Genomic DNA, 27500 nt, shown 5'->3' on the forward strand with positions numbered 1-27500 from the left:
TATTTGTCTATGTTTAGAACAGATTATCTACTATTATGTTCTTTCTTTCTGGATAATGAGTATTTGGTTACATCTGTATTATTATGTAATATGAATCCCCTTTTGCAAATCTCAGTATAGTTGTATAAAGGACAAAAGTGATCTAAAGGGTAGCTATTTTTATTACTACACCTCCACCTTATAATCAGAGTTGGTCAAACGCATGCGTGAACATTTGCACCATCAACCTCCTCCACCTCCACATTACCAATACATGGGTGGAGAAAAAAATGTTGCATAGCAGCAAATCCCTTGCGATGGGACTACACTGTGGTGGAAGGACTAGATTAAAATCTGATAGGAATCAAAGTTTCTTTACATTACTTTTTTCCATTGCTTTTTAAACTGTTGCATAAAAGCAATATAACATGATGGCTGTGATTTGGTTGCGATCACAAGCCAAAGGCAAGTATCATGTATTCATGACAACACACTCCATATTCACATATTTATCTTAATTCAATAAATAATGATACGTTGATTAAGCCATATCTAGTGATTATTTTACAGTTAAAAAAAGGAGAGGTAATATGCTGCCTACCCACCGTTCTCAGTGGCTCATTCTCAGGTTGAAAAGCACTGACCTAATTCATGTTATTTGCACTTCACTTTGTTCTGAAGGCTTAATAAAAACTCATTCCTTATCAGCTTGCATGGGGCAAAAGCAATGGAAGCCTGACACTGCGTCTCTGCCGCTAATACGCAAATGTGGGCCGATGTGACCCACTTCAGTGCTCCCTGCTCGTGGAAAATGCCACATTACTCTGCCAGATGTAAGTGAAAAATGGCATGGTCTTTGCGGTAGGAACCAGATCTGCTTCATCAGCAGTGTGGTGCGATCCATTCTTCTGAATATCAATGTTAACAGCATACCAAATAGGTCTGTGAAATAGCTAACAGGCTCGGTAAAAGGCGGGACGCACAGCAGAATTTCAATAGGGGCAGGTAAAGTATCCCCATGGGCCAGTTTTGCTTTGATATATGTGCTGAATATTCCTTCTGAGAAATATTACTTTTAAGACCTTGATCTCATCTCACATTCCATAGCTGAAATCGCCATTCAGCTTGACAAAGGTGACTGAGTAATAGCATTTGGGTCTGATTGATTAGTAGGCAGTGTGCGCTTCATTCTTAATCAGACCCACGCCGGGCCTCGCTCGGGAAATCGTCAAAACAAGATGTTATCAGCTACTACAGTTAAGCCTGTTCTGAGCCCTAGGACCCTCTACATGCAAGATACAAAATGGAAGGTATAGAGCTGGAAAGGATCTAGACAACCCTCCAGCTGTGAAAAGGAAATCAATACTATCAGTGTTATCAGTGTGGCCTCTTGTCAACACGTAAGTCCTTTAAGCTTCAGCGTGGTGTGTGGTGAGCTCAGATAATCATGCATCTCTCCGTACTGTACGTATCACACACAGAATTCTCAACCAAGAAAGTGATCAATTCTTGCTCCCAAAAGCTACAAAAGCCCAGTTAAAGGGTCTTCGGTGGATAGCGGCTAAGCCGAGGCAGACTGCAGTTAAAAGGGCCAGAAAGAAAAAAAGGCTTACGGTTAATGCAGCCCTGAATGACTTGTATTGAGTAAACACAGTAACTACAGCACTTGTAGAGATAATGGTATTCGTACATTGTAACTGGAGTTGACTTTTTTCACTGTGTACATATTTACTACTTAATGATTATAGCAAAAAAAAAAAAGAAAATTTATACCACATCACTCCTGATTGGTCAGAAACAGTTGATTAATTTACTATAACAGAAGCTCTGACCATCTTACACCGGTTTATATTAATGTGCTTGTTCTAATACATTGTTTATAGTAGTTTTCTGTAGTCATTTCCTAATTCACATTATGGTGGAAGCTCTACATTAAACACATTATTTTTTTTTAAAATGTTGATATAAGACTAATAAAATGCATTTTTGGGGCATGCTGTGATAGCATGGGGTCTCACCACCCCATCACTGATTATATTCCTGTACAATCCTGCCCCATCCTCATGTGTTATTTCTTACTTAATTGATAAAATAATAATTAAATACATATAAATTAATCATGTAAATTGGCTGTGACCTTTCTTGTAATACTCCCACATGCTTGACTGTATTGTAGAACGGACACTTTTTTATTTTGAACTAAACTAATTGACCATTCAAGTAAAATTCTGATTGACCTGGGATCATTTTTTCCACTTCTGAACACTTCGACTGTGTTACGAGTGTCAATATTCAACAGTGCAGCGAGACATTTGAATACAAATTTATGAACAATCGTGTGGAAAATTTGGATAGAATTCTAGCTGATAAAATCTTCCCTGGCTCAAATACAGGAAAAGAAAATCCACCACGCACATAAGAGGCTGTCTTGAGAGCTTGACAAATCAGACTTTGCATTAACAAACACATTCATGCAGCATATCACCCATAACCAAGGCTGATTATCATCCAGTGAGGCGCTTTGCTGCGTAACAGCAAAGTCTATACCCCTCTTAGCCATCTAAAGGAATTTAAAATCTACACATACTGATTCTTATGCAAAAATATGCTTATGGTCTTCTACACATACTGCATATACATGCATATTCACCTAACCTCTACATCAGGAGCATCCATCAGCATTATAAAATACATTTTGAAATACTAGGTCTAGGATTAAGGGCTGAAGCTCTCGGTAGTTTGCTAATTGCTAATTTAGCTGATTGGTCAGACCTTGGCTCATTTTCTGTGACAGTAATTAAACTCACTGGTTTTAGTATGATTGCACTCTTTCTATGTTATTGTTTCTATAGTAACAACTCATGCTATATGCTTTATGCTCGACATAATCTAAGACATTATGTGTCTAATAAACGGGTAATATATAGTATGTGTCATATAGCAAAGAAGAATTCCTAGTCGTTCATACGGTGAGGCTTTCTGTAATGGGATGTATTTAACGTTAGTGGAAGGAGTCTCGGGTGTCAGTGCTTTCTAGGTTTCAAGCATTGCTAGTTTCTTGATAGCCTGACAAGCTATTAACTTGAGGAGTGAAATGAGCTGTTTGGGACAATGTTAAATGCATAAAATAAGCTGTATTTAATATGCTTTGAAATTCATAACCTGTTATATAAGAGGAATAAAACACTGGTTCTTTTACTGGATAATATATGGGTTTCGGGGTGGTAAAAGTACAGAAAGCCCTCTTCACATCACGACACGCCATCACCAATTCTGTTCCTATAACAGCAGTGTCATTTTTTTTTTATCCCTTACAGAACAGGTAGCCAGTGTTCCATTTCCAAAGCCATTTACACTGTCTTTCATGTGGATCAAGCTGGGGGATGAATATTCTGTGTACCGTGGCGAGGGATCAGGAGAAGCTGCAGAACTAGTCGACATGATTTGGTTAATAGCTCCTTGTTCCTAAGATGGACCGAAAGCTTTCGTGTGTAAAAGATGGGCAGTGCAGAGAAGAAAAAAAAAAAACTACAAATGAGCTCTCTTATTGATCTACAGAACCGGGCAGGCAATAGAAATCCTTTTGATATTGTAATGAAGGTGTTTCAGCAGGAATGATGTCCGGCGCCCGTTTTCATATCAGAGAGCAGCTCAAAGAGAGCAGGACGCTTTAACCACACCACTAACCTCCCGAAATAAATTTGTGATTTAATTTAGATTGTGATCTTTCTCAGAAGTGATCAAATTAAGCTGATATTCACAAGATTGGGATCGATCCGTTTTTAAATGTACTTGGTAATTCCAGTGATTTATGTGAACTGCTTTATACACCTACAGATCCTATCGATATCTGTCACACATGGACATCTGGCGGAAAAGGAAAATCAATTCCGTCATTGACGATTCATCTGGACGTTAAAGTGCGGTTACGAAAACAGATCTACACACTGAATGAGAAGAAATTAGCCACTTATATTAAAATCTTTATAGAAATGTCATTGGTCTGGTCTGGTGTTGTTTAGTCATTTCATTGGACAGATTTATAGATTTTGATGATGACCTTAATAATGACACAGCCTCAAACTAAATGGAGTCGTGAGGATCTCACAGTTGACTTCTATCTAAGAAATTTTTTAAAGTAACAAGAAGTTGGGAATCATGCGTACGGTCTAAAAAGTCTCAGGGGTTAACTTTGTTCGACTTTGTTCAATATAGCAAGTGTTACCATCTCCATGGAGCAGGTTTGCCAGGTTTTAGCAAAATTTCCAGTCCAACTACAACTCATAAAGACCTGAAACTAGCCCAAAATATGTGGGCTTTTGCTTTTTCTCTCTCTTTCTCAGCCTCTGCGTAGGAAACTAGGTCACTGTGGTACACACATATTTCTGATACATGGATATTATCCACTCCAAATCCCTATTTCCCTCTCCCAATCTTGCAATGTATCTTACAGTAAATGATTCTGTACAGCACAGACTATATTAAACCACACATAAGACTATTAAGCATATTACTAAACATATTCAGAGTTGAAATAGCCTTTGTTGTTTTTAGCAGATAGGTTTGCTCATTTTAAGTATTTATTTCTAGAATAAAGGAAAATAGAAAACAACAATGTAAAGCTTGGGGAAAAAAAAATCTAGAAATATGTTTATTAAGCATATGTTTGATTTGTTATAATACAGCAAAATAATAAGTTTCTTATGGTTTTTTTTTTCTTACAGGTGCATGTATAGGTGAGATGAAGAGTTTTGTTTCATTTTTTGTGAACTGCTGACAATATTTCTCCTAGATTCAAAATATAACTATTGTTATTTCGAGTGTATATTTAAAGGAAATGACAACAGAGCAAAATAACCCGAGATCATGCAGTATCTGCAGAGCTTTAATAACTCAAATGAAACAAAATGCAAATAATTTGTAAACAAATTGTGTTAATGCTTTGGCTAAATAACATTAAGAAATCAGTATTTGGTGGAATAACCCCGATTTGCATGTGTTTTGGCTCCATGCTCTCCACCAGTTTCTCACATTGATGTTGGGTAACTTTATACCACTCTTTTTGCAAAAAAGCAAACAGCTCAGTTTGTGACCATCCATCTTCCTCTTGATGACATTCCAGAGGTTTTCAATAGGGTTCAAATCCTTTTTGGGCACTGGTCTCTTATTTTTTTTCCAGAGCTGTAGAAAATACTAGATAACTGACTATATTCACTTGCCAAGATATGTTTTTTTTGCAGTGAAAAGAGCCTCCATTGCAAGAGCTGTTTCAGAAGAAAGCTTGTTAGTTTACGGAGACTACACACGGTCTGTTAATCTTCTTCCATCCCGTTCTTAGTGTCAGTCTCTGACCATAAAACAACCATTGGCTGGATATGTTTGGTTGGCAAACTGTATCTTAACCCAGCACTGACACTGAGTAGTTCCAAAATACTGACAAAGTGCACTTATGTGGTAGATGGACCTGATAAAATGACAAATGTACGGCTTTAACGTAGGTGTACATAATAAACCGGCCACTGACAGCATATATTTACTGTCAGAGAAGTACTCAGGGCTCATTTATGTGAAAGTATGCAGTGTTCAATTTTTTTGCCTTTAGAAGAAGCTGCTGAGTTTTTCAATGGCACCATTTCTAAGCACTACACTTGAATGTGTAGCTTTGGAGCAAGCTTTGATGGTGATGGCAAAAATAAAAAAAAAGAAGAAGAAGAAGAAGGAGAAGGAGGTATTAGTCACAGTGTATAAAATCCAAAACGTAGGCTGGTTTTCTGGTAATTACCATCTAATGAGATGAGGAATGTAGATAACAATTAGCCAAAGTGAAAACAGACCAACCTGCTGAAGAAAACCTGTCAACTTAATAAAATCGTGGACGCTCAGATTAATTATAAAGATTAACAAACAAGAAAAACTGCTTCAGTGATGGTTAGTGGTGTACAATCCAAGTACTGTATCTATAGTAAGCACTAATGAGTACAACTATCCACTATATTGAGTGTACACAGACCTATATAGTGACCATTCATTTGACCATCAATGTGAATAAAAAGCACACTGCATACATACCCTGCAGTTTCCCAGCTCTTCTGCTGACAGGATGATGGTTCCGCACTTCTTCCCAGGGATCCCCCTGCAATCATAGCAAAGTGTTAACTCTTACAAAGTGAGAATTAAACAGATGTAACAGCATAACAGTGCTAGGTGTCCGGTAGTGAGGCATAAAACCAACTATCAAAGGCACACAAATCCTGCTGCATGCCCTGAAAATATCTGAAGTACAAATCAGATACAACATGGCTTCATGTTTCTCTTTATTGCTATCTGAAGCAATCTGAAGTTATTTTACCGCCTGTTATACATTTGTGAGACCCATGAAAGGATTTCATAGTGCCTCAGCCTTCTTCCATGGATGCTCAGACTAGTCGGAAAAAAGGATACCAAGTGACTGGAGGCACGAAGATAGCGGACAATAAAAGCCACAAACCATGCAGTGGAGTTTATAGTATAACACTTGGATGCCCAGCGGTTTGCGCACACTGTCTTCCAGAGTCAACAAATCTTGCCCATCCCTGCTGGTGTTGCATAACAATTTCATTAGCCTTGCTTTCCTCCAGATGGCTAAGTTTCCCACTGGGAGCCTCCGGCAGAAATAAAGTCAGATGCAGGCTCTGTGGAACCATGATGGTCATGCCTATGCTTAAGCTCCAACTCAAATCTGTTTTGGCAGAGACTTTGTTTTAATATGAGGGAATATAAAACTGACACCTGACTGAGATGTTTGATCATTTTCAAACATCACCATGCGGCAGCCATTTGTCACAAAACAAAGCAGAAGGCAATATTAACAAGATAGCCTTGTTTAATTTCAGAAATATAGCTAAGCTACGAAATATAATTTAGAAAAACAGGTTCATGCTTTTGTTACCTCTAGGCTGGATTATTGTGATGTCTTACTGAGGAGATTTTTGACTAGATACACAGACAAGCTCCATTTAGTCCAGAATGCAGTGGTTTTAAAATCTTAACTAGACCCAGAAGATATGACCGCATCACACACTGTAGTGGGTTCTGATCAAATTTTATTCAGATTGTAAAATACTAAGACTGATCTATAAAGCACTGAATGGTCTTGCACCACACCACTCCATAACTTTTGGTCTTTTTATGATCAGCTACAACCAATTCAATCAAAGCTACAGGTTATTTGTTGATACCTTGAGTAGTGAAGCCTGCAGCAGGGGGAAGCCTGCAGCAAAGGAAGCCTTTTCTTACTAAGTTATGGGACAGCCTTCCAATTAGCATGCAGACAGCCTCAGTGTTAAAGTCCAGGCTGAACACATGTTTTTTTTTTTTAGTCAAGAGCTTTGTGAATAGTTTTTTTTTGTAGGATAAATGAGCAAATCTGAAGGGATTATCAGTTTTGGTGTACTGGGATATTTGGATGCTGTCAGCCTCTCCCTTGCTATATTTCTGATGAGCTACACATGCTACTCCTGAGAAACTCCATCCTGACCCCTTCTGCTCTCCAGACCTGCCTGATTTATCCTGATGCACCATTTCAGGTTGGAGCTCTCATCATTTGGAAAGTACTTGGTGCTGCTGAGGATGAACCCACATGGATAGCCTACACATGAAATTACTGTGGATGGCTTTAGTCTGCAATTGATAACAGTTTTGCTACAATGGCTGAAGGCTACAACTGCTATGATAGCTTTATGACTGCAATTACCACACACTCAAGTGTCCATCAGTGACCAGTTGATAGCGTCAACATGTTGAAACTGGAAAGAATTTCTGATTACACCATTGCAATATTTGATCATATAATACACAGATATACACTACCAGTCAAAAGTTTGGACACATCTTCTAATTCCATGGTCTTTCCTGATGTTTATTTCTTTCTACATTGTAAAACAATGCTGAAGGCGGCCAAAATACACAATAATGTCCTCTGAACAGTTGATATTGAGATATGTCTGCTACTGATGCTCTGTAAAGCCGTCATAATGGCTCTAATCTGAGGTGCTGTTAATTGGTGATTTCTGAGGCTGGTAACTCTAAATGAACTTCCCCTCTGCAGCAGAGGTAGGTTTTGGTCTTGCTTTACTGGGATGGTCTTCATGTGAGCCAGTTTCATCATGGTGCTTGATGGGTTTTGCAAATGTACTTGACAATACTGTTCTTACAAGAACTATTCCAGAACACCTGACCTTTGTGTCTTAAAATAACAACTGACTGTTGTTTGTTGTCATTATATATGGATTACTTAAGTCCATGTGTGATATTTCATAGTTTTGAAATCTCCAGTATTGTTCTAGAATGTAGAAAATAAATCCCTAAACAAAAAACACTGGTATTGACTGGTAGTGTAAATGCAAATACAATACAAATAAAATTCAATTGAATGTAATAATATTTGCTTTAATTCCTCCAGTCTGGTTATCAGGACCTCAAGGTTTGAATAATCAGCCTATTTCTTAAAACACACATTTGATTAAGGTTTATTCAGATGAAACAGGTTCATACTAATAAAAGCCTTTGTATGGAAAAGGTCCTCTTGCTATGCCAGATCAGTGTGAATGTAACAACACCTGTTTTGTCCCAAACCCTTAGAAAAGGTCACTATATAAAAGCTGGATATGAAAAAAAAAGAAACACTGCAAGTAGAGATTATAAGAGACGCATCGGGTAAAGGTCAAGTCTACTGAGATATTCGTAGGCTATAATGGTCGGTGTCAGTAAAAACCTGTATTGAATTTGACTGTAAAGACTTTCTTAAGGCAGAGATGCAGTATTGCTGGTAAAAAGTTATATAGAAGCCACAGGATCTGAAAAAAAGACGTTTTATGTTTTATAATCCATGCCTTAAAACGAAGCATTATGACGGTGTAACTCATCTACAGCTTCTGTATATATACGTGTAGCATATAAGCTGTGTTGGGACGGAGTAACAAGAGTAACAATTTTTAACAAAATGATATATCACTACATTTTCGCAAAATGAGCTCAAATACCAGAATGTAGCTATTTCACTTTACATAGATAACCACTAATCCTGTTGCTAAATGATTTCTTATTGGTCTTATAGACTTGGATTCTATTGACATATTAGCACCAAAATGCACTGTGAAAGGTAGCAACAAACCTATAGAGGCAAACGTACAATACAGACGAAAACGCATGTTTCTTTTATTATTAGTACAATATTCGAATTGTTATTAGAATATATTATTATTATTATTATTATTATTATTATTATTATTATTATTATTATTATAAAACCTCTTGCTGTTAAATACTGTTTCCCCACCTTGCAGGTTCTAGTGAAAGACACAACAGTCTTATGCTACAATGAGAAACTGCCTGCTGTGTTTTGACCATTAAAATGTCTCTTCTACTTTCTAATAGTGTTGCACTGGTGTGACAATACCACTGATGGACTGCCAATGGTTTTTGTGTCCTCTAAGGCAATGGTCCCAAAGGATGAATACAGTGACCAGAAAGATCGATAAGTTACTCTCAAATGATTGCCTCAAAAAAAAAGGTCAAGCTTCATCTACCACAGCTGGCCACCAGTTGCCATCACATCCGGACAAAACAGAGACCAGCCAGTGCTCACTACTGACTGCCAAAAATAGGTGAAATGGACAGTTTCCCAGGTCTCGATCATCATTATAACCCTGACCTCTGCAGGACAACTCTTCAGAAGGCCGCACATCCTTAATGATCTGACATCCTTCTCCAAATCCAATTTCAGAAAAGGCTGGAGAAGGGTAAACACAACCATAGGATTTTCTTTTTCGAGAAACTGATTCTTGACAAACCCCAAATTCTCTATCATTGATGCCACTTTTTAATTGTTCTGATTTATAGACCTTCCTTCTCATGATGCATGCAGAGCAAGGCTACATAACGGTAATAGAAATGTCACACAGATTCTAGAGTGGATTTAAATGTGGCATCTCCTTTAATTAATGTGATACTGATATATCCAACCAGATAAATCTGTAAGCCAGGATCAGGTTTTGGCTTCCTGGCCAATCTTGTGAATTAACATGATCTTCGCTGGTATGCCAATTTAGCAAGATTAAGGAAAGAGGAGCAGATGATGCACACAGTTCGGTTTGCATGTGATTGTTTAATTAAAACCATGGACATGGCCATTTCTACACATTTCACATCATATTTAATATTTGAAAGGAGTCACATTGGACCCAGAGCATGCAGGTTTTTTTCATGTCAGTTTTTGTAACTATGGAAATCAAGAAATGTAGCCCGGCTAGGACCCAGTAGCGCTGCCTTGTTCACATAAAACATTTTATTGAATTTTTATAGAAAGCAAAAGCTCAAGTTATTTTCCTTGTGATTTCAAGCTTATTATTGGCACTCTGGAGCAGAGCTGTACATTCATATCATGGGTTGATTACTTGGACACACCGTGCTCTATGTCTAATATTTCTATCTAATATTCTACTGAATGTATCACATCTCTAGAATGAAGACTTCTGCAAATCATTCTCCTGTGACTTTATTGTTCACATTGTTATATCTCAGACAGCACATGGACATGGAGCATTAAGTTTGTAATTAAGCTCGAGCAAAGCAATTATGTGAGCAGTCAAGAATACAAAGCTAACTTTCTGTCCATTGATTCCTCAATGAATTATACAAAAACATGGAAATGGTTTACTTAGAGGTGGTGTTCGTAGGGTTACGTTATTCCAGCTCGTCATCACACTTTTTAGCTAACGTCACTGCGACTGATTCTGTATCTCAGTGTACTTGTCAAGTCAGTTGCCATTACACTCGAACTGCCCAGAAAGTGTCATAACCTCAAGTAAATTATATGTATATTTATGTCAGGTGCCATATGTACCCTATAAATAGCGAAATCCAGATCTCAGCTCTCGCAATAATTACAAATTTGCAAATATAATTAAATGTATGGTATATAGTGTTGTGAAATTTGTATGTAATCAACACCAAATCTAAAGCAGATGAAGACTCTCACATGTAGCAGGACTTAATAAGCTTAAATAGCTTACCCATCTGATCTACAATTCATAATTTCTCTAAACCCACCAGCAGGTTTTTACCACAATGTTTAGCTTGTCCTGTCTCCCGTTACACCTGTGTTACATATCGCTGAAGGATGAGGTACAGGATGTTTTAGATGTTGGATGGACTACAGGGCCAGAAACGGGCATTTGGTATCTGACAAGACAAGCTTGCTGTTGTTAATCCAGCTGCAGTGCAGGCCTGACTCCAATCACCAAAGCACAAAAGGAACAAAATGAAAGCAACTTTATCAGACTCACCAGAGTGGGCAGTCGCTACAAACTGCATATATAGCAGAAGGCTGGCAATGAAAGATACAAATTTAAGAGTATTAAAAGCAGATGAAGTTATAAGCAGCTATTACAGTACAATACAACCTGAAAATATGGATGAAATGACAGAATGTAGCACCAGATTTCAGGTAGTGATTAGCTGATATATAGGGCTATATTCAGAGACTTGTGTCAAAAAGTTGCATCACTATTTGTGTAGGCAACATTATGTGGGTTAGGCATGTGCTTAAATTGATTTTCTGGTTTCTCCATTTAAATTATGTAAATGAACAGTGTGCCTCCAAGAGTTTTCCGTATGTAGATGTGTCTAAGACAGGATTTTCAATAGACCACCATCTTTAAATACAAGCACTTGCCTTTAGGATAGAAAATGAGGACTGAAGAAGGTAATAGCTGTTGTAATATGATGGTAACTGAAAAATATTATGGCTTTATCCCATTTTGGGGAAGCATATGAAGTAGCAGCTGATCCAGCACATTCTTTTATTTTATACCTTTTAATATTGTTAATATTCTTCACAAATTAAATCTGGTTAAGAGATACTAACCCAAGGTCATGAAATTATAATGTGTGAGCTTTCATATATAATAGACATTTTTAATTCACCAGTGTGAGTGGTCAGATTAATAAAATACTTCCAATTCAACGCCCTGGGCTGTAAAGAAATCATGCCAGTGGTTTGAAGGACACCCTTTTAATTAATTCATAACTTTATACGTAAATAATTTGGTCCTTGAGATTAAGCAACTAAGATTAAGATGATGTGGGGAAAAAACCTGACATTAAAGTGATTGACGTTAAGGGGACCGTCACTGTGAATTTGATTCCTCATGAATTTCATTTCAACATCATTTCAGTCTCATATATTGTGTTTATATCAAGCAGTCTGGCAGTGGCACTGGATTTGGTCGAACTGATATAATGCTAACAAGATTAATAATAATAAATAAATCATAACTGTGATACATCTCTGTTTTGGTCAAACTCTGCCTCGTGTGCACAATTCTCACAAGACTTAAGTTTTAAACTTAAGAGCTTAAGGCTTTATACAATGATCAGCCTTAACATTATGACCATCTGCCTAATAATGTGTTGGTCCCCTCTTTTGCTGCCAAAACAGCCCTGACACTTTGAGGCATGGACTCCACTAGATCCTTGAAGGTGTGCTGTGGTATCTGGCACCAAGGTGTTAGCAGCAGATCCTAAGTCCTGTAAGTTGAGAGGTGGGGATTCATCAAACCAGGCCACCTTCTTATATTGCTATGTGGCCCAGTTCTGATGCTCACGTGCCCATTGTTGGTGCTTTTGGTGGTGCACAGGGGTCACCATGGGCACCCAGACTCATCTGTTGCCATGTAGCCCAATGCGCAACAAACTGCAATGCACTGTGTATTCGGACACCTTTCTATCAGAACCAGCATTAACTTCTTCAGCAATTTGAGCAACAGTAGCTCGTCTGTTGGATCGGATCACACGGGCCAGCCTTCACTCCACACATTCATCAAGAGCCTTGGCCGCCCATGACCCTGTCGCCGGTTCACCACTGTTCCTTCCTTGGACCACTTTAAACAGATACTGACCACTGCAGACCGGGAACACCCCAAGTTTCGGAGATGCTCTGATCCAGTCATCTAGCCATCACAATTGTCAAACTTGTTCAAATCCTTACGCTGGCCCATTTTTCCTGCTTCTAACACATCAACTTTGAGGATAAAATGTTCACCTGCTGCCTAATATATCCCACCCACTAACAGGTGCCATGATGAGGAGATCATCAGTCTTATTCACTTCACCTGTCAGTGCTCATAATGTTATGCTTGATCGGTGTAAATACTGACATTTCAGGTCATCTAAGGTAAATCAACTCAACGAACAACCGTCTCTATATAACTCCATATGATCAGTGTAGGATTTTATGATCTTAACCTATGAATTTTAATGAATGAATTAATTGCAAAAAAGACCTTTAGCTATTATTCTATATGCTTTATTCTTGAATAACAACAGAACCACATAACCCACGCAGGTTAGCAAGGTTTCACACACAAAGCCCAAAGCTGTGATTCTGTGAATTCAGTGTTAGGTTCTGTCTCACTGTGAGAGTTAAGAGCTTCAACTTTAAGTGCAGGCTGTAAACCATGGCAAACAAATTCTAAATGTGTGACTGAAGCAACAAAAAGGTGACTATACAACAAATAACAACTATACCAGAGCACCATCCCCTCCATAACGCCCCTGTTACTCGAGACAGACATATTTGCAAAAGCAATAAAATGCTGTGTTTTGCCAGGATGATTATTACAGCACGCTGCTCCCGGAGCTCGGGAGGACACCTATCTGCATGCACCTAATTTCATGGCTGGTTGCCAAATAATTTGCATTGATGTGCACTCATGATGCGCTGACATGATTGGATTAGCCGGTGTGTATATTGAGAATCCTCGGCAATGACTGTAAAAACCACAGGCCCTGTTTGATCCATATAAACAGACCTGTATAAAAACTGTCCCTCTTTAGAAAAGTCAAGACGTGAACGTGAACGAGACGCCGCGAACATTTAATTCTTCCTTTAAGTGATCCACTAGTGACTGTTTGTGTTGAAACACCTAACCAAATTAAGTGTATTGATGCTTTAATGAGCGAGCAAAGAGCAATCTTTTTTTGAAGAAGGTGGTCGGAAAGGAACAAAGTTTCTTTCCTAATTAGTGGGGTGAGAGACAGAGAATTCATAAAGTCATTTATAAAGGAGACAAAGAGGCACAGAGCAACATTAGAGAAATCTGAACTGGGAGATTAATGAGCTATCAGGGAATTAAGTTAGTCTGAGAATCTGCTTTCAATGAGCTCTCAGAAGAGCAAAAAAACAGAGAGAAACACCTCCGTAAATGCCATATAAATCTCGACTTGCTTTATTTTGATTTTCTTTGTTCTGTTTCCCGTCAGTACCCTGTTTATACGTTGCGTCACGTGTTACGACACGCGATGAATAAAACAGTACGTTGTTGCTTTCATGCAAAATAATTCATAATTTTCCCGGTAAGCTGCTTCCTTTTCTCAGCTGGAAACAAGGTCTTTTATCTTCCTCCTTTCATGTATTCTTAATCCTTTTCTTTATTAAACAAAGGGACACTTTTCACATCTCTTTTGCTGAATGTAAAGCGAGGTTATGCTTTATCATAATGCAATGAAGTAGTATTTATATTAACCATTTAGCAAACGTAGCATTTGAATTGCGAGTGAAATTCGAGCTGAGCATCTGTTCTAGCTGTTATTAGAGGAGATTTGGCCACAAATTGTGTTATTTTAGTGTTGCCTATTAGGCAGATGATGGCTCTGTGAAGCTGTGGGAAGAGACACCATCCATCTGGCTTTTCAGACCGCAGCTGAAAGCAGCGCAGATTTTCTTACGGGCAAGCTCGGATATTTTAACATATGGAAAATGTTCTAATTGTGTCTTCTTCTTAACCTGTGTGCATCATACTTCTAAACAGTGTTTGAACAGTTCCGTGTGTCATTAAATGATCCGTTCAGTGTGAATAATTTTAACTTTTAGTTTTTGTCTAACTAAAAGCATGGTGATGTGGCAGGAAATAGTATATGATTATGTTAAGGGATGAAGTATAGCTGAAAGTTGAGAGTTGAAAGTAATATAAAAGTTTTGAGGTCTTATTAGAATGTTTGTCAGAGGAACCTGAAAGCTGTCAAATATGAGTTTTATTTATTTATTTATTTTTTACATTTCTGCCAAAATCTTTTCTTTGATTGTCCATGCTAGGTATAAGACTCGCCTTTAAATACGTTACAGTTCAATGCTACAGATTATGGTTAATAGAAATCAGAATATACACAACCTAAAAAAAAATTCCACCAAAGATAAACCATCCAGGATTCCCTGGGAAAAGCAGAGAGTGGTCGATCCATGCACAAAACATTAACCCTTGACATGGATGAGCTACAACAGCAGAAGAGCACATCAGCTTCCACTTCAGTCAGGAATCTGAGGCTATCATTGGAAGACAGCTGAATACTAGAAAAAGACCAGGTGACTGTGGGGTAATCGTCAGCAGTCCACATCAAGGTTTGATGCTTTTCTGCTCACCACGGTTACAGAGATTTATTATTTCAGTTACTACAGCCTTCCTGTACTACTATAGACTTGAACAAGGTGTTTCAGCCCGCAGATTCTCCACACACAAGTTTTTTGGGTTTTTTTTGCACATTCTGTGTAAACTCTAGAGACTGTTGTGTGTGAAATTCTCAGCAGTTTCTGAAATACTCAATCCAGCCCATCTGGCAGCAACAATCATGCCATCGTGAAAGTCACACTTTTTCCCCCCATATTCTGATGTTTGATGTGAGCATTAACTAAAGCTCTTGGACTGTATCCGTGTGATGTTATGCATACATGATTGGCTTGGTTAGACAACTGCACAAATGAGCAGGTTTACAGTGGATGCTGACTTCACAGCTCAGTGTAGTTGTTTTTATTTTATAGTTTTACAAAGGAAATGTGAAAATACAGAACTTGTAAGAAAAAAACACTGAAAAAAATGTGGGCTTTTTCTGCAAGGACAGGTCCAGACATGTCCAGAAAACACAGAAGCAAAAGCTCAAAAAAGCCAGAAATTATCCGGAAAATGTTGATGAAATGTTGACACATGATCCTTTTATGTCTCCCGTAAAATATTCTAGCAGTCAAAAACCCATCAATTAAATACCTGTTTCGGAGCCGTGAATATCATTTAAAATATTATAATAATATAATCCTCTTTTAAAAAGTAAGGTGTTATGATTTTTATAAAAATTTTTGAAATTCACATTACATTGACATCGAATGAATTTCACACCATTCCATCTCGAATACTCACTTGGAAAGTTTGAGGTATTTGAGACTTACTCATACAACACAGGAGTACTTAGGGCAAGAGAGAGCGAGAGAGAGAGAGAGAGAGAGAGAGTGATTCAGGGGTAAAGAAAAACACGACCCCCAGCAGTAATTACATACATGGCCATTACTCTTTCTAAGCTGGGCTGTTGATCTGCAGCACTGGGACTTGTGTAGTTTATGGTCCTTTTCCCTTCATCTCTCTCTCTCTCTGCCTCGTTTTCTCTGGGATTTGTTAATCCTGAAGAAATATTTCTTTTCTAACACAAACAAATACGGGTTTTTACCAAAAATACAGATACACTGAAACGTTTGATCAATTAATTCTTCAGAGCATATTAGAGTAGAAATGCTGCCATTCTTGTCTATTACAAAGCTACTGAGACACTCTGGAGCTGGTGAGTGATGGAACTCATATCTTTCATTATGTAACTGAGGCATGATGGGTAAACAGGCAGTTAAATGAGACCTGAGAGAGCAGAACATACTGAGTGGGGGAGAAGCAGCATTCTTATCGAGGGTTTTTTTTTTTTTTCATCCCTACCCACGTAGTTAACGGCTTAAGGGCAACCGAAGGGGAGTCCAGCTTTTCCAGGAGAGTATCATCAAAACAGCAGGTGGTGGCAAGCCTGTCATGAGAACTACGCTTTCCTCCAACAGCTATCGAATGGAAATATACTGTAACTATCTGAAAAACGATAAGAGACGGGAGACGGGGAGATTTCCAGTGCTAAAATGTCAAATTTTAGAGAGAGAGATAAATGTCTCTCAGTCGAGTTATAAACATATGTTAAAAGCATATAATCGTTGATATGGATTTCTTCTTACTAGAATATGTTCTCCAGGAATAGTGAGTATGTTTTCCACCATGGTAAAATCTTCAGGACTCTTTATACTACCTTATACTTTTTAGTATCTCGATAATGACACACTGCTTTCTTATTAACTTAGAAAGAAAATAGAGAGCCTGGTGAGGGAAGGACCGTTTATAACATAAGCATAAGCAACGGCAGAAACTATTTTGTCTGGAGGATATGATAACTATAAACTGTTAAAAAGTGCAATGATTCATTAGTCCTATACAGGAATAAGAAATAAACTTTTTTTTTCAATAACAGCACAGTTCATTGTGTATTTTTCCTTAAATATTATAATACTTATGCTCAGATCTATATTAAGACCTGAAAATAAGCCGGTTAAATAAAAATGACTAATTGACACTTACAGTGGATCTAAATATTGCTGTCTAAATTATTATGACTTTAACAAGATACACTGGTTATACTGGGGTATGTAATATACAATAACTAAACAGTGAACATGAGCAAACTGCACAAAGAACACCGGGAAATGTCAGCATTTACCTTCATTTCCTGTGAAAGAGGGCTTCATTTTCACGTACTATTATCCGTTAGCTGATCCATTAGTCCCGAGAAAGTTCGCCCTTCTGCTATATTTGTGTTCTTCTGAATGCGAAAGATAATTTATAGCAACAAACCTCAGATCGTCTCACTGTTATCTAGGTGATCACTAAATATAGTTGGTCTCGATGAGACTGGGTAATTGTGGCTGTGAACTGAAATAGAATTGAGAAAGGAACTAGAAAAAGAATGGGGGAGGGGGGGACAACAGAAAATACATAAGCGGTAGCTAAGCTTGGACACACTGCTCTCTCTTGCATTAGGTTTTACAATCCCAGTGTTTAAAACGGCTAATAAATGTATTCTTTTATAATGCATGGTATAAATAGAGTATCAAGAATCAATGCGCATGCAATCAGTGCTCGAATGCTTGAGTATCTGATATAAAAGCCTTGCATGATGACACTCATGAGACTTTATAAAAATGTATCATAATTTGCAAAAAATATACTGTAATAAAATGGCAGAGAAATTCTTCAGAATGAGAAAGAGTCTGAGGCATTAACCTGAGAGGAAATCTGCAAATTGTCAGCAGCATACTCCACATGTACTTAAAGCAAGATTGAGCCCCACTGTTTAAGCAGTTGTGAAATGGGAAATGCGCGTTGCTCCTACCGATATTAACTTCTCCATTCGAAACTCGATTCAGACACCTCATTTCAGACGGAGCTTGCTCTTTCCGTCCATCTCACTGAAATGACTTACGACACATCTGAATGGTTTTCTCTCAGATTATTGTGGTGTAATGCATTTCAAGCAACAAGTGCGCCCCGGCTAACAGTTAAACAGCTGGCAATAAAGCTAGTGAATCTAAATAAATAAATAAAAAAGGATTCCATGATTAGTGCATCCTTTATATCTCAGTAATATTATGTCTAATTATAGATGTAAAGTAAAGTTAAAAGTCATTTTGGTTACACTTTACTGAAGGGCTCAGAAAACTACACGACGCTAATATAAGCCTTTCATAAGAAGTGACATAAAGCTGCACAGACATAATTTCAATAAGTATCAGCTGTCATGATGGCTGCGTTTTCAAGTGACAGATTTTTGGTGAAATTTGTCATGGCACTTTTTAGAACCTTATCACAACCTATTGAGTGGCCAAACACGGCTGGTTCTGTTTGTATCAGAACCTCCTAGATTGGGTCCGGTACCTAATTTTGAGGATTATGGCACCTTATTGGCATATCTGCATAATTAATGTAGTCAGGATTCAGTCAGAAAAGTTTACATTTATTATGTGTGCACTTTTAAAACTGCCCGATTTTTACGAATACGGAAAGTCGCGTTTTGTTACTGTAGCTGTTTTTAAGTTATGTCTTACTGATAAATAAAAATAAAAGTAAATACAGAAACATCTCAGACTACCTCAGGATAGTTTGGAGTCTGTTGTAAATCGGTCTGCCCTTCAGAAAAAGTCCCTAAGTGACTAGAACAGATTCAAAACGTACTAACCTGTTTCTCAGAAATCCTTCGACACCTTTCCCTAACCCTCTTCCTGCTCCAAAATCCGTAATCCTCCTCAGGCTACCGGGTCGCTTTTTTTATATCTATATCCACACATGGATTTTTAAGCTTCAAAGACAATCTTCAGACTTTACTACATTATATCCAAACCATTAATGCTCCCAAAAGCTCCATCCACCTCATACCTTATTCCCGAAGAAAAGCCGGGTGCTAAAGACCCCGACCTTGATTTCACACTCCAGAGCTCTAAGCCTGAATTTATTAGATCATATGAAGATTCAATGGGGTGCAAGTCAGCCATTGTGCAATAAGTGACACTTAACAATATTGAGTTACACCCCAAAATCTGCGGCTCTGTGATTAAAAGCTGTACCGAGCACCGAGGGGCTAGAATAAGCACTGAATCGATGAATGCTTGATCTAAACTGCATTCAGGTCAAAAGATGGTAATTACACTCATTAAATTACAACCTGTTACGACGCCTGAGGCATGGTTGTTGAATTCAAATGATTTCAGAGCTGAAAAACGTATGTAATTACAGCCTCCATCCACCCGTAATACACTAACAAACCCATCCTGATTATTTTTTTCTTTTCTTTTTTTTCATATTTCAAAGAATTAAAAAAATTTCCCAAACTTAGCCGCAGGTTTGTTCAATCAAAGGTGGTTTCATTAAAACTGTATGAGGCACTCAGGTAATTTGCTCATTCTTGGAGAGAATTTTATAGCAAGTGCATTCCAGCCGTGCGGACTGAAACTACTATTAAAAAAAATTAAACCAGGCATTACGTTTAATTTATTATTTAGCATATAATAATATCTATATTAGCAAAGAAAGGAAGTAGTGCGAATCCTGGGATGTGGATCGATATCATTCTCGTTCTTTATATTAAAAAATCAGCACGAATGCATGCCTCTCAAATCGAAGCCTGAATGACAAAGATTATGAATTTATTATTTCATTTTTTTTTAATCGGGAATTCTACAGTCTCTGTTTCTCAGCTTTCCTGCATTGCATTTCAAAATATTTTTCCACTAATAAATGAACTTTTCAAGAGATTTCATCCAAGGGTTTTCTCTGAAGAACATTTCAAGTACTTTTTTTTTTTTTTTTGCTTCATTAATTAAATGTTGAGTGGAATGAGGAAGAAAATCACCTGAGTGCTAAGTGAAAAAAACCAATCACTGGAATATGTGGTCTGAAAATACTGCGACTCATAAAGTCTTCTTAGATTACATTATAAAAAAGATACAGCTTCATTATTTTAAGCATCATTATGGATGCACTATTAATGATTAACTCATTCAGGCACATACGGAGCGTTATATTCATAAGCTGTTCTATTGAATCATTGTGTGAAAGCCCACCTTCTTTTTACACACAACTACCCTTTCATGGTCACATTGTACCTCCACTACACACACACACACACACACACACACACACCAGTGTCACTCTGTGCTTTTTCACATGCTACTGGCTCCTTTCTTCTCCCACAGGTTGCTTTTTTTAATCATCAAACCCATCTTACTGCCTCATAATTAATGCGCTGTCTAATTTCTGATAGATTAAAGGCAACACAATTAAAAGCAGCTGAGAATGGCAGCGGATACAGAAAACACAGCGTAGATGGAGCTTTTGTTTGAGGTGGTGTTCTTAGATATTAAATCTTGGAGAAGGAAAAAGGCACTGCGAAAAACCAAAAACCTGAGGGTATGCCACACACAATAAGGTTTTGCCATTTCAGGAAACTTAAACAGAATAAAAAAAAAAAAGTGGTCTGACCCTTATGTGTAGCTTTCATGACCTTGTCAAAGAGTACCACAGGGAAAGGCTGGACAGGAAAATGCTTGCCTGCAGAGCGAAGAAGAAGAAGAGCTATCACCAACAAGACAGAGAAAGCCATGAAATGGATCTGGCTGAAGAGGTAGGAATAATGGGAGACCGAGGTCACCTGGAAGACCCGAAACACCTGAAGATCCCAGGTTACATCACCTGTGATTTGCCCTTGTTAAGCATCAGACAATGTTTCAATCTGTCAGCCTGAAGCAACTAGTGACTATCAGGAACCAGCTGGCTGGCAACCAATAATAATTGGTGCAGGACTGGACAGAGTCAAGATTAATGACCTACTGCAATGGGCAGATGATTGCTGACTGTATGTGTGGCAAGATCTGCAAGAAGGCTTTAAGATTGACAATTCAAGGATGAGATACTAGGAGAAACAGCAAGGACCACACACAGAGCCTAGAGACTCCATGTGGTGAAAACAGTACTTGTGAAAACTTGTGAAAACAGTGAAAACACTCTCAGAAGATGACCTCAATCCTGCAACACAGCTAAAAAAGCAGAATTTTGTTGTGGACCTGGATAAGGTCCTGGAATCAACAGCGAGACATAGAAATGGAAGGAATGCTATGGATGATTACAACCCTTATAGTGGGCTTGGTTGGGTTTGATAAGGGGGCACATGAAGAACCTTATGGCCAAAGAAATCCACTCAACATCCAGTTTAATAGGAACACCTATACACCTGCACATTTATGCAGTTATCTATTCAGCCAATCATATGGCAGCAGCACAATGCATAATGTCATACAGCTACAAGTTAGGAGCTTCAGCTGACAGAAAAAAAGGGGCAGGTGATTTGTTTTCTAATCTTCTAATGTCCGGTTTGGGTGAGTCTGTGCACAAGATTCTTGTTCCAGGTTAGAAGAAATGGATCCTGATGCCTTAGTTACTATATTCTCCCTGCCAGCTCAAACCAATCCCTTCATTTTCCTCTGACCTCTCTTATCAACAAAGTCTTTACATTCACAGAACTGTTGTTCACTCAGTGTTTGTTGACCACTCTCAATAAAGTGGACATTCAGCGTAGAAGGAAAGACCTGGCTTGAATAATGTTCCGGTTAAATCCAAAGACATCATTATTGATTGCTATAACCATTTCAGAATGAGACTCAAAACATGCTCAACAACATCAGAATGGTACAGATGGGCGGAATAATCCACGGTGCCTGGACGAGATCGGAACACGCTGTGGTCAGATCTCATGGACTGACCTGCAACGGACATGTCTACACTGCATCAGGTTTTTGGACCAGGCAGTTTATTATATCTTTCCCATTCCATTCAGCATGTATTGTTGGGGTTTGATGGTAACACCACACAGTCTACTGTGTCAGAGAAGGATTGCCTGGGAAAACATTTTAAGCTGCTGCCTGAAAGCTCTGGAGGAAGAGAGGCACCATTGGTGGAAGTCTATCTGCAGTGCCATCTCTGCTGCAACTGCTGCAGCGCCAGAATTTCATCAGGGCTGGAGCGAAGCCAAGCCCAAACAAAGAAGCAAGCTCCAAAACAGAGAACAGGATCGGCAGATGCAGGTTTCTAAAGCATGTCATTAATATCATGCTATGACCTAACGTCTTTCTGGTGAGAGTTGACAAAGTGCCAGAGTTAACCATGCCTTGGAAAGAACACATGCAGAAAGCCTTTAAACAGAAAAAGGAGAGGGACAATGACCTAGTCAAGGACTGCCACAGGAAAAGCTGGACGGCAAGCTGCTTGGCTGTGGAGGCAGGGTGTAATTCTGGTGGTGGTGGTGGCTGGTAGTTATTAAAATAGGGGAAGCAAAACTGTATGTTATGGATTATCCTCTCTCTGCCCCCCTCTCTCTATATCCCATTTAAAGACCAATAATATACATAGCCGGTTTTAATATAGACACATTAAGGACTGAGACAGCTTAAAGTACATTTTATTCACTCCCTGACATCTCTGCCCTCTTATTTATTTCCTCATAAGTAGAAGCATCCCTAAAATCAGGTCAATATTAACAGTGTGTGCCAAAAAGCAGCTAAGCTGATAAGGAACTAACAGATAGCTATATTTACAATGATGTCAGTCACATCATTCCCTTGGTTCATTTCAGTCCATACTAATCGTCATAAAGAAATGATGTATGTCCAGAGATGGAATAAAATAAAGAGCACACTGTCCAATAAATGTTGAAATGTCTTCTTCTGGGCTTAAACACACATTCACACTCCTATTCACTCTCAGTGCCTCAAAATGACATATTCAGAGCCGGATGTCAAATGAGCTTTAATCTTTCATCCTATTAAAACATCATGCAGACGAATTTGTAATAAATAGCCAAAGACACACAAACTTCACTGGGTGTCTGTTAGCTGTGTTGGGGGCTTCAGTGGAGATTTTTCACTCAGGCTTCACTGACCGCCAAAAACAGTTTGAGGTAAATGAACAAACAGCACGATACCGCAGTGAGATATTTGATATCATTTGATTCACTGATGAATAACATAGACATTGTATCGTAATGGGGAAATTTTCTTTAGAGTCTTCGGAGAGCAGGAAGGCATATTCTGCACTCTGCATCACAGGAGAAAGAAGGAGAAGAGCTATCTACAACAACAGAGAGGCTGCCTGAGAATTGGCCACAGGAGAATCGACCACATCTGTTTTTCGGAATAATATTATAATACAATTATATGACAAATTTGCATTGGAATTAAAAGTGTTTCTGCATTTTATTTTTGTTCTCCTGCAATTAAAAGGACTGTCTGACTAGCTATGACATTTATAAATAAATAAATAAATAAATAAATAAATAAATAAATAAATAAATAAATAAATAAATAAGAATAGCGAAATACTTTCACCATAAAAGTTCATTAATCTTTCGGAAAAGCTGCTGCACTAACACCTCCACACTCTCAGAGGAGAACATGAAGCATTCGGATCTGCTAAGTCTGATACAAGTCTGCTGCTATGTCCCACAGCATATAGGTGAGAGAACAATGAAAGTGCAGCAGTTTGTGCTCTCTTGTGGCTTGTGTTAGGAAACACTGAGCTTCGTGTTCATGCGCACACTGGTTTTTTTTCCCCCCAGATCACTCTGATGCGCAGCTAGACCGAGGATAATTTAGCCTGTTGTCAGTGTGTTGGTCTCCAGAGTAAAAGGTTAGTACTACACATTAATCAGTGCCAAACACTGTAGCTGCAAACACATAAACTCACAAAACTCATACACAGTGACAATGATCATCTGAACGATTCGATCTATATATTAGATTCAGGAAACAGGAAATTATCCAGACATAAATGCTTTCTATCTACAATAAAACAGTTTAAATTGATATGAAAACACATTAAATACAGATATATAGGTTGGGCAAACAATCAGAAAGGGAGATGCAAGTATTTTTTTATTTTTTATACAATTTTTCTATGTTAATAAAGAGTTCCCTGGAACCTAACATAAAGCATCTGTTTTAGATACATTTTGGTTTGATTGCTATTTTGGTTTGCTTTGGATTTCACCCTGGACATAATTAAAAAATCAACAAAACAACCCAGGCTGAAAATGGACTTTGTAAAACTCTTTCATTCATTGATCAGAAATATTTCGATAGATTTGGCTAGAAATCGCAAAGCATGGAGAACATGAAAGCAGGGAATGATTAGATCATTATAGAAATAGTTCAACATATTTCCTGTTTCACATCCGTTGTTTTTTTTCTTTTCTTTCCTCGGGTCCAAATCTACAGAACACAATGCTTTACTGCAGGTCTGGAGCTCTGGAGCTCTGTGCAGCTCTGTCTGGCCAAAATACATGACATTTTGTCTTCATTTCAAACAACTGGTTTGGTGCAGGTTTGAATCACCTCTCATTGGCATGACTCTCACACTGGCTTGTGTGAGGAAGCTGGACTGAGACCACCTTTCAGACCAGTTGTTTTGATCCTCACCAAGTGTGATTGCTGTGTTCTCACCTGGATAAATGAAGCGCGCTGAGGGTGAACAAAAACACCTGGGTTGCATTCAAACAGACTAAATCCTCCGTATGTGGAACTTTTTCTAACCTCTAAACTTTTTTTTTTTTCACATGGACTGTGTTATTGCTGAGAAATGAAATTCAGTTTTTTGAAAACTTTATATAGAAAGCTAAAATTTCCATCCTTACTCACTCATCACCATCTCTGCATCATTAACTCTGCAGTTCTGACACAGCATTAGCTTCGTTCTAATTTGGATAGCAGCATGCACACGCAGAGGTATGTCTTGTATTCTCGCAATTATTCAAATTGACACAGGAATAAAGGATTTTTAGATTTGTCCGATCCATTTCAGACATTTTAGCTATGCAGACACATCCTGGTTGTGTAGAAGTTATTAAACATCCAAAAAAAAAGCTTCAGGTCGTTAGGATTTAGGTATTCTGTGGTACACATTTGATGCATAATTTACAGAAATTTGCCCAAAATGTTAATATAGCCCTTATGAATTTCAACAAATAAGAAGAACAACAGCATATGACTGCTCCAGGTGATTTCACTCAACATGGGGTGACCATCCGGCTATAATGAACTGATGAAGCTTCCTCATCAAGTCTCATCAGTCCATCTGTTCATCAGTTCATAATAATATGGAGAGAATCCAAATAATTTCTATTACAAGTTATGGCAATGATTTTGTGGACAATATAATGGAACTAGAAATGTAGATTACTATCCATCCATCTATTTTCAGAGGCACAAGGTGGAGGACACCCTGGATGGGTTGCCAGCCCATTGCCGGGCACAATCACACACACACACTATAGCCAATTTAGGGATGCCAATCAGCCTACAACATGTCTTTGTACTGGGGAAGGAAACTGGAGAAAATCCCTCGAGAAACTCAAGCAGAACATTCAAACTCCAGACACAGATGGTGGAGGTGAGAATCAAACCCCTAATCCTGGAGGTGTGAGGCAAACTTGCTAACCGCTAAGCCTCCCTGCCTCTCAGTCGATTACGATCGATTACTGTAAGACTTTTCAAGACAGGGTACATTTTTCACTTTCTCATACTCCATTAGTAATTTTTTTTTTATTATTATTTTTTTTTTTTGTCTGTTAAAAGTTAATAATCGCCAGCCAGTAGATATTTTAGCATGGGTTTCATTTCAGCCTTAGCGGGGTGCATCATGCTCACAGCACATGGTCCGTCATGTGATAAATATTTAATGGTCAATTTTTCCAATGCAGTTATTTTTGCAAACTCACTATTTCAAGAATAATATGTGGATAATTCCTAATGCAAAATAAATAAGTACTAATACTGTAGTACTTTACATTATTGTCATGACATTTATGTAGTAGATAAGGTTCTTTGTACTGTTTCCATTCAGCAGTCATCATCTTCAGGCAACACTTCCGCAGTTATTTCCATCATACAGAGCCATATAGGATGATATGAATAATTTGTGGCTCCAACAAAACAAAGTAAGATATTTTTTCATGTTTCTCCGTGTTACACCATAAAAAGCATGGACAAAGCTTGACAACACAAACCTTTTTATATGGTTGTTTCTATGGTAATGGAATCATCTGACCAGTGAGCTGTAGCTTCCGACTCCCTAAACAAATGCACTATATAGGGCAAAACATAATGGCTTTTCCACCCTATCTAATGCAACTGATGGTGAATAACATGCCATTTAGCATGGGTCTGTGGTTTATATTTGGTTGTAATTTCCGTTTCCTGATGTTTAAACCAACTAATAAGGCTTTTTATGACTGTTTGTTTTCTTTTTCATTAGAGTTCACAAATGTTCAACTTGCTAGAGGTTGAAGCCAAAGCAAAAGACATATCAGTAATGTATTAGCCAGACTAATGTTATGGAACAAAGAGCTTATGTCTACATATTTATATCCGCAATACTCTACATCTCCCCGTGATGATCTTAATCATATCTCCTGCTTTTGGCCACAAACAGTCAGGATGCTACATAACCAGTCATATCACATTACGTTCTCATGTCTGTGAGGCTGACAGCTGCATGTTCTGAAAAACAGAATGGGATGTAGACAATTCAACACCGTCAGGATCATCCCTTTCCACTGAGTGCCAGTCAGTACCGGCGTCACAAATGACGAAGGATTGTTCATGGGTCCTTTCTGAATCTCAGCACTGAGATGACAGTGGTTGAAAGGGCAAGCCAGCTGCCCTATGAAAAAAAAAAACATTGACCGCCAAAATACAACCTCAGTGCACAGACACTAAGTGTAGGCATATGACTGTGACTGAATGCACCAAGGCCTGGGGTGCAAAAGCCAAAACAGCAAGATAAGTGACTTGTACTGCAGGCAAAGATGGCCTTTGTGTCAGCTATGAATAACATCTGTAACCATAGCGATCTAAGAAATAAATATATAATACATCTTCTTTGAGGTCCTTATTTAGGTTTTAACTGAACATGCACTAGGTAATATAGTTACACTATGGACTGTAAGCTATATGAAAAATACAGTAAACAATTACAACAGAGGTTTTGACCTAAAAAAAATTATATGGATATTTTATCTTTACACCCAGAAAT

At 38.2% G+C, this 27500-nt stretch overlaps 1 protein-coding gene across 2 annotated transcripts in view; it reads right to left on the reverse strand.

Annotated features, from left to right (window-relative positions):
• Positions 1 to 27500, reverse strand: part of cpne5b (copine Vb) — a 113666-nt gene that overhangs the window by 45220 nt on the left and 40946 nt on the right. For both annotated transcript variants that reach the window (XM_058373402.1, XM_058373401.1), the window contains one exon: positions 6049 to 6112. In XM_058373402.1, the coding sequence (XP_058229385.1) occupies positions 6049 to 6112 (64 nt within the window). The remainder of the gene's footprint in view (positions 1 to 6048; positions 6113 to 27500) is intronic.

The sequence above is a fragment of the Hemibagrus wyckioides genome, linkage group LG21 (genome assembly GCF_019097595.1).
Source record: "Hemibagrus wyckioides isolate EC202008001 linkage group LG21, SWU_Hwy_1.0, whole genome shotgun sequence".
Lineage (NCBI taxonomy): Eukaryota > Metazoa > Chordata > Actinopteri > Siluriformes > Bagridae > Hemibagrus > Hemibagrus wyckioides.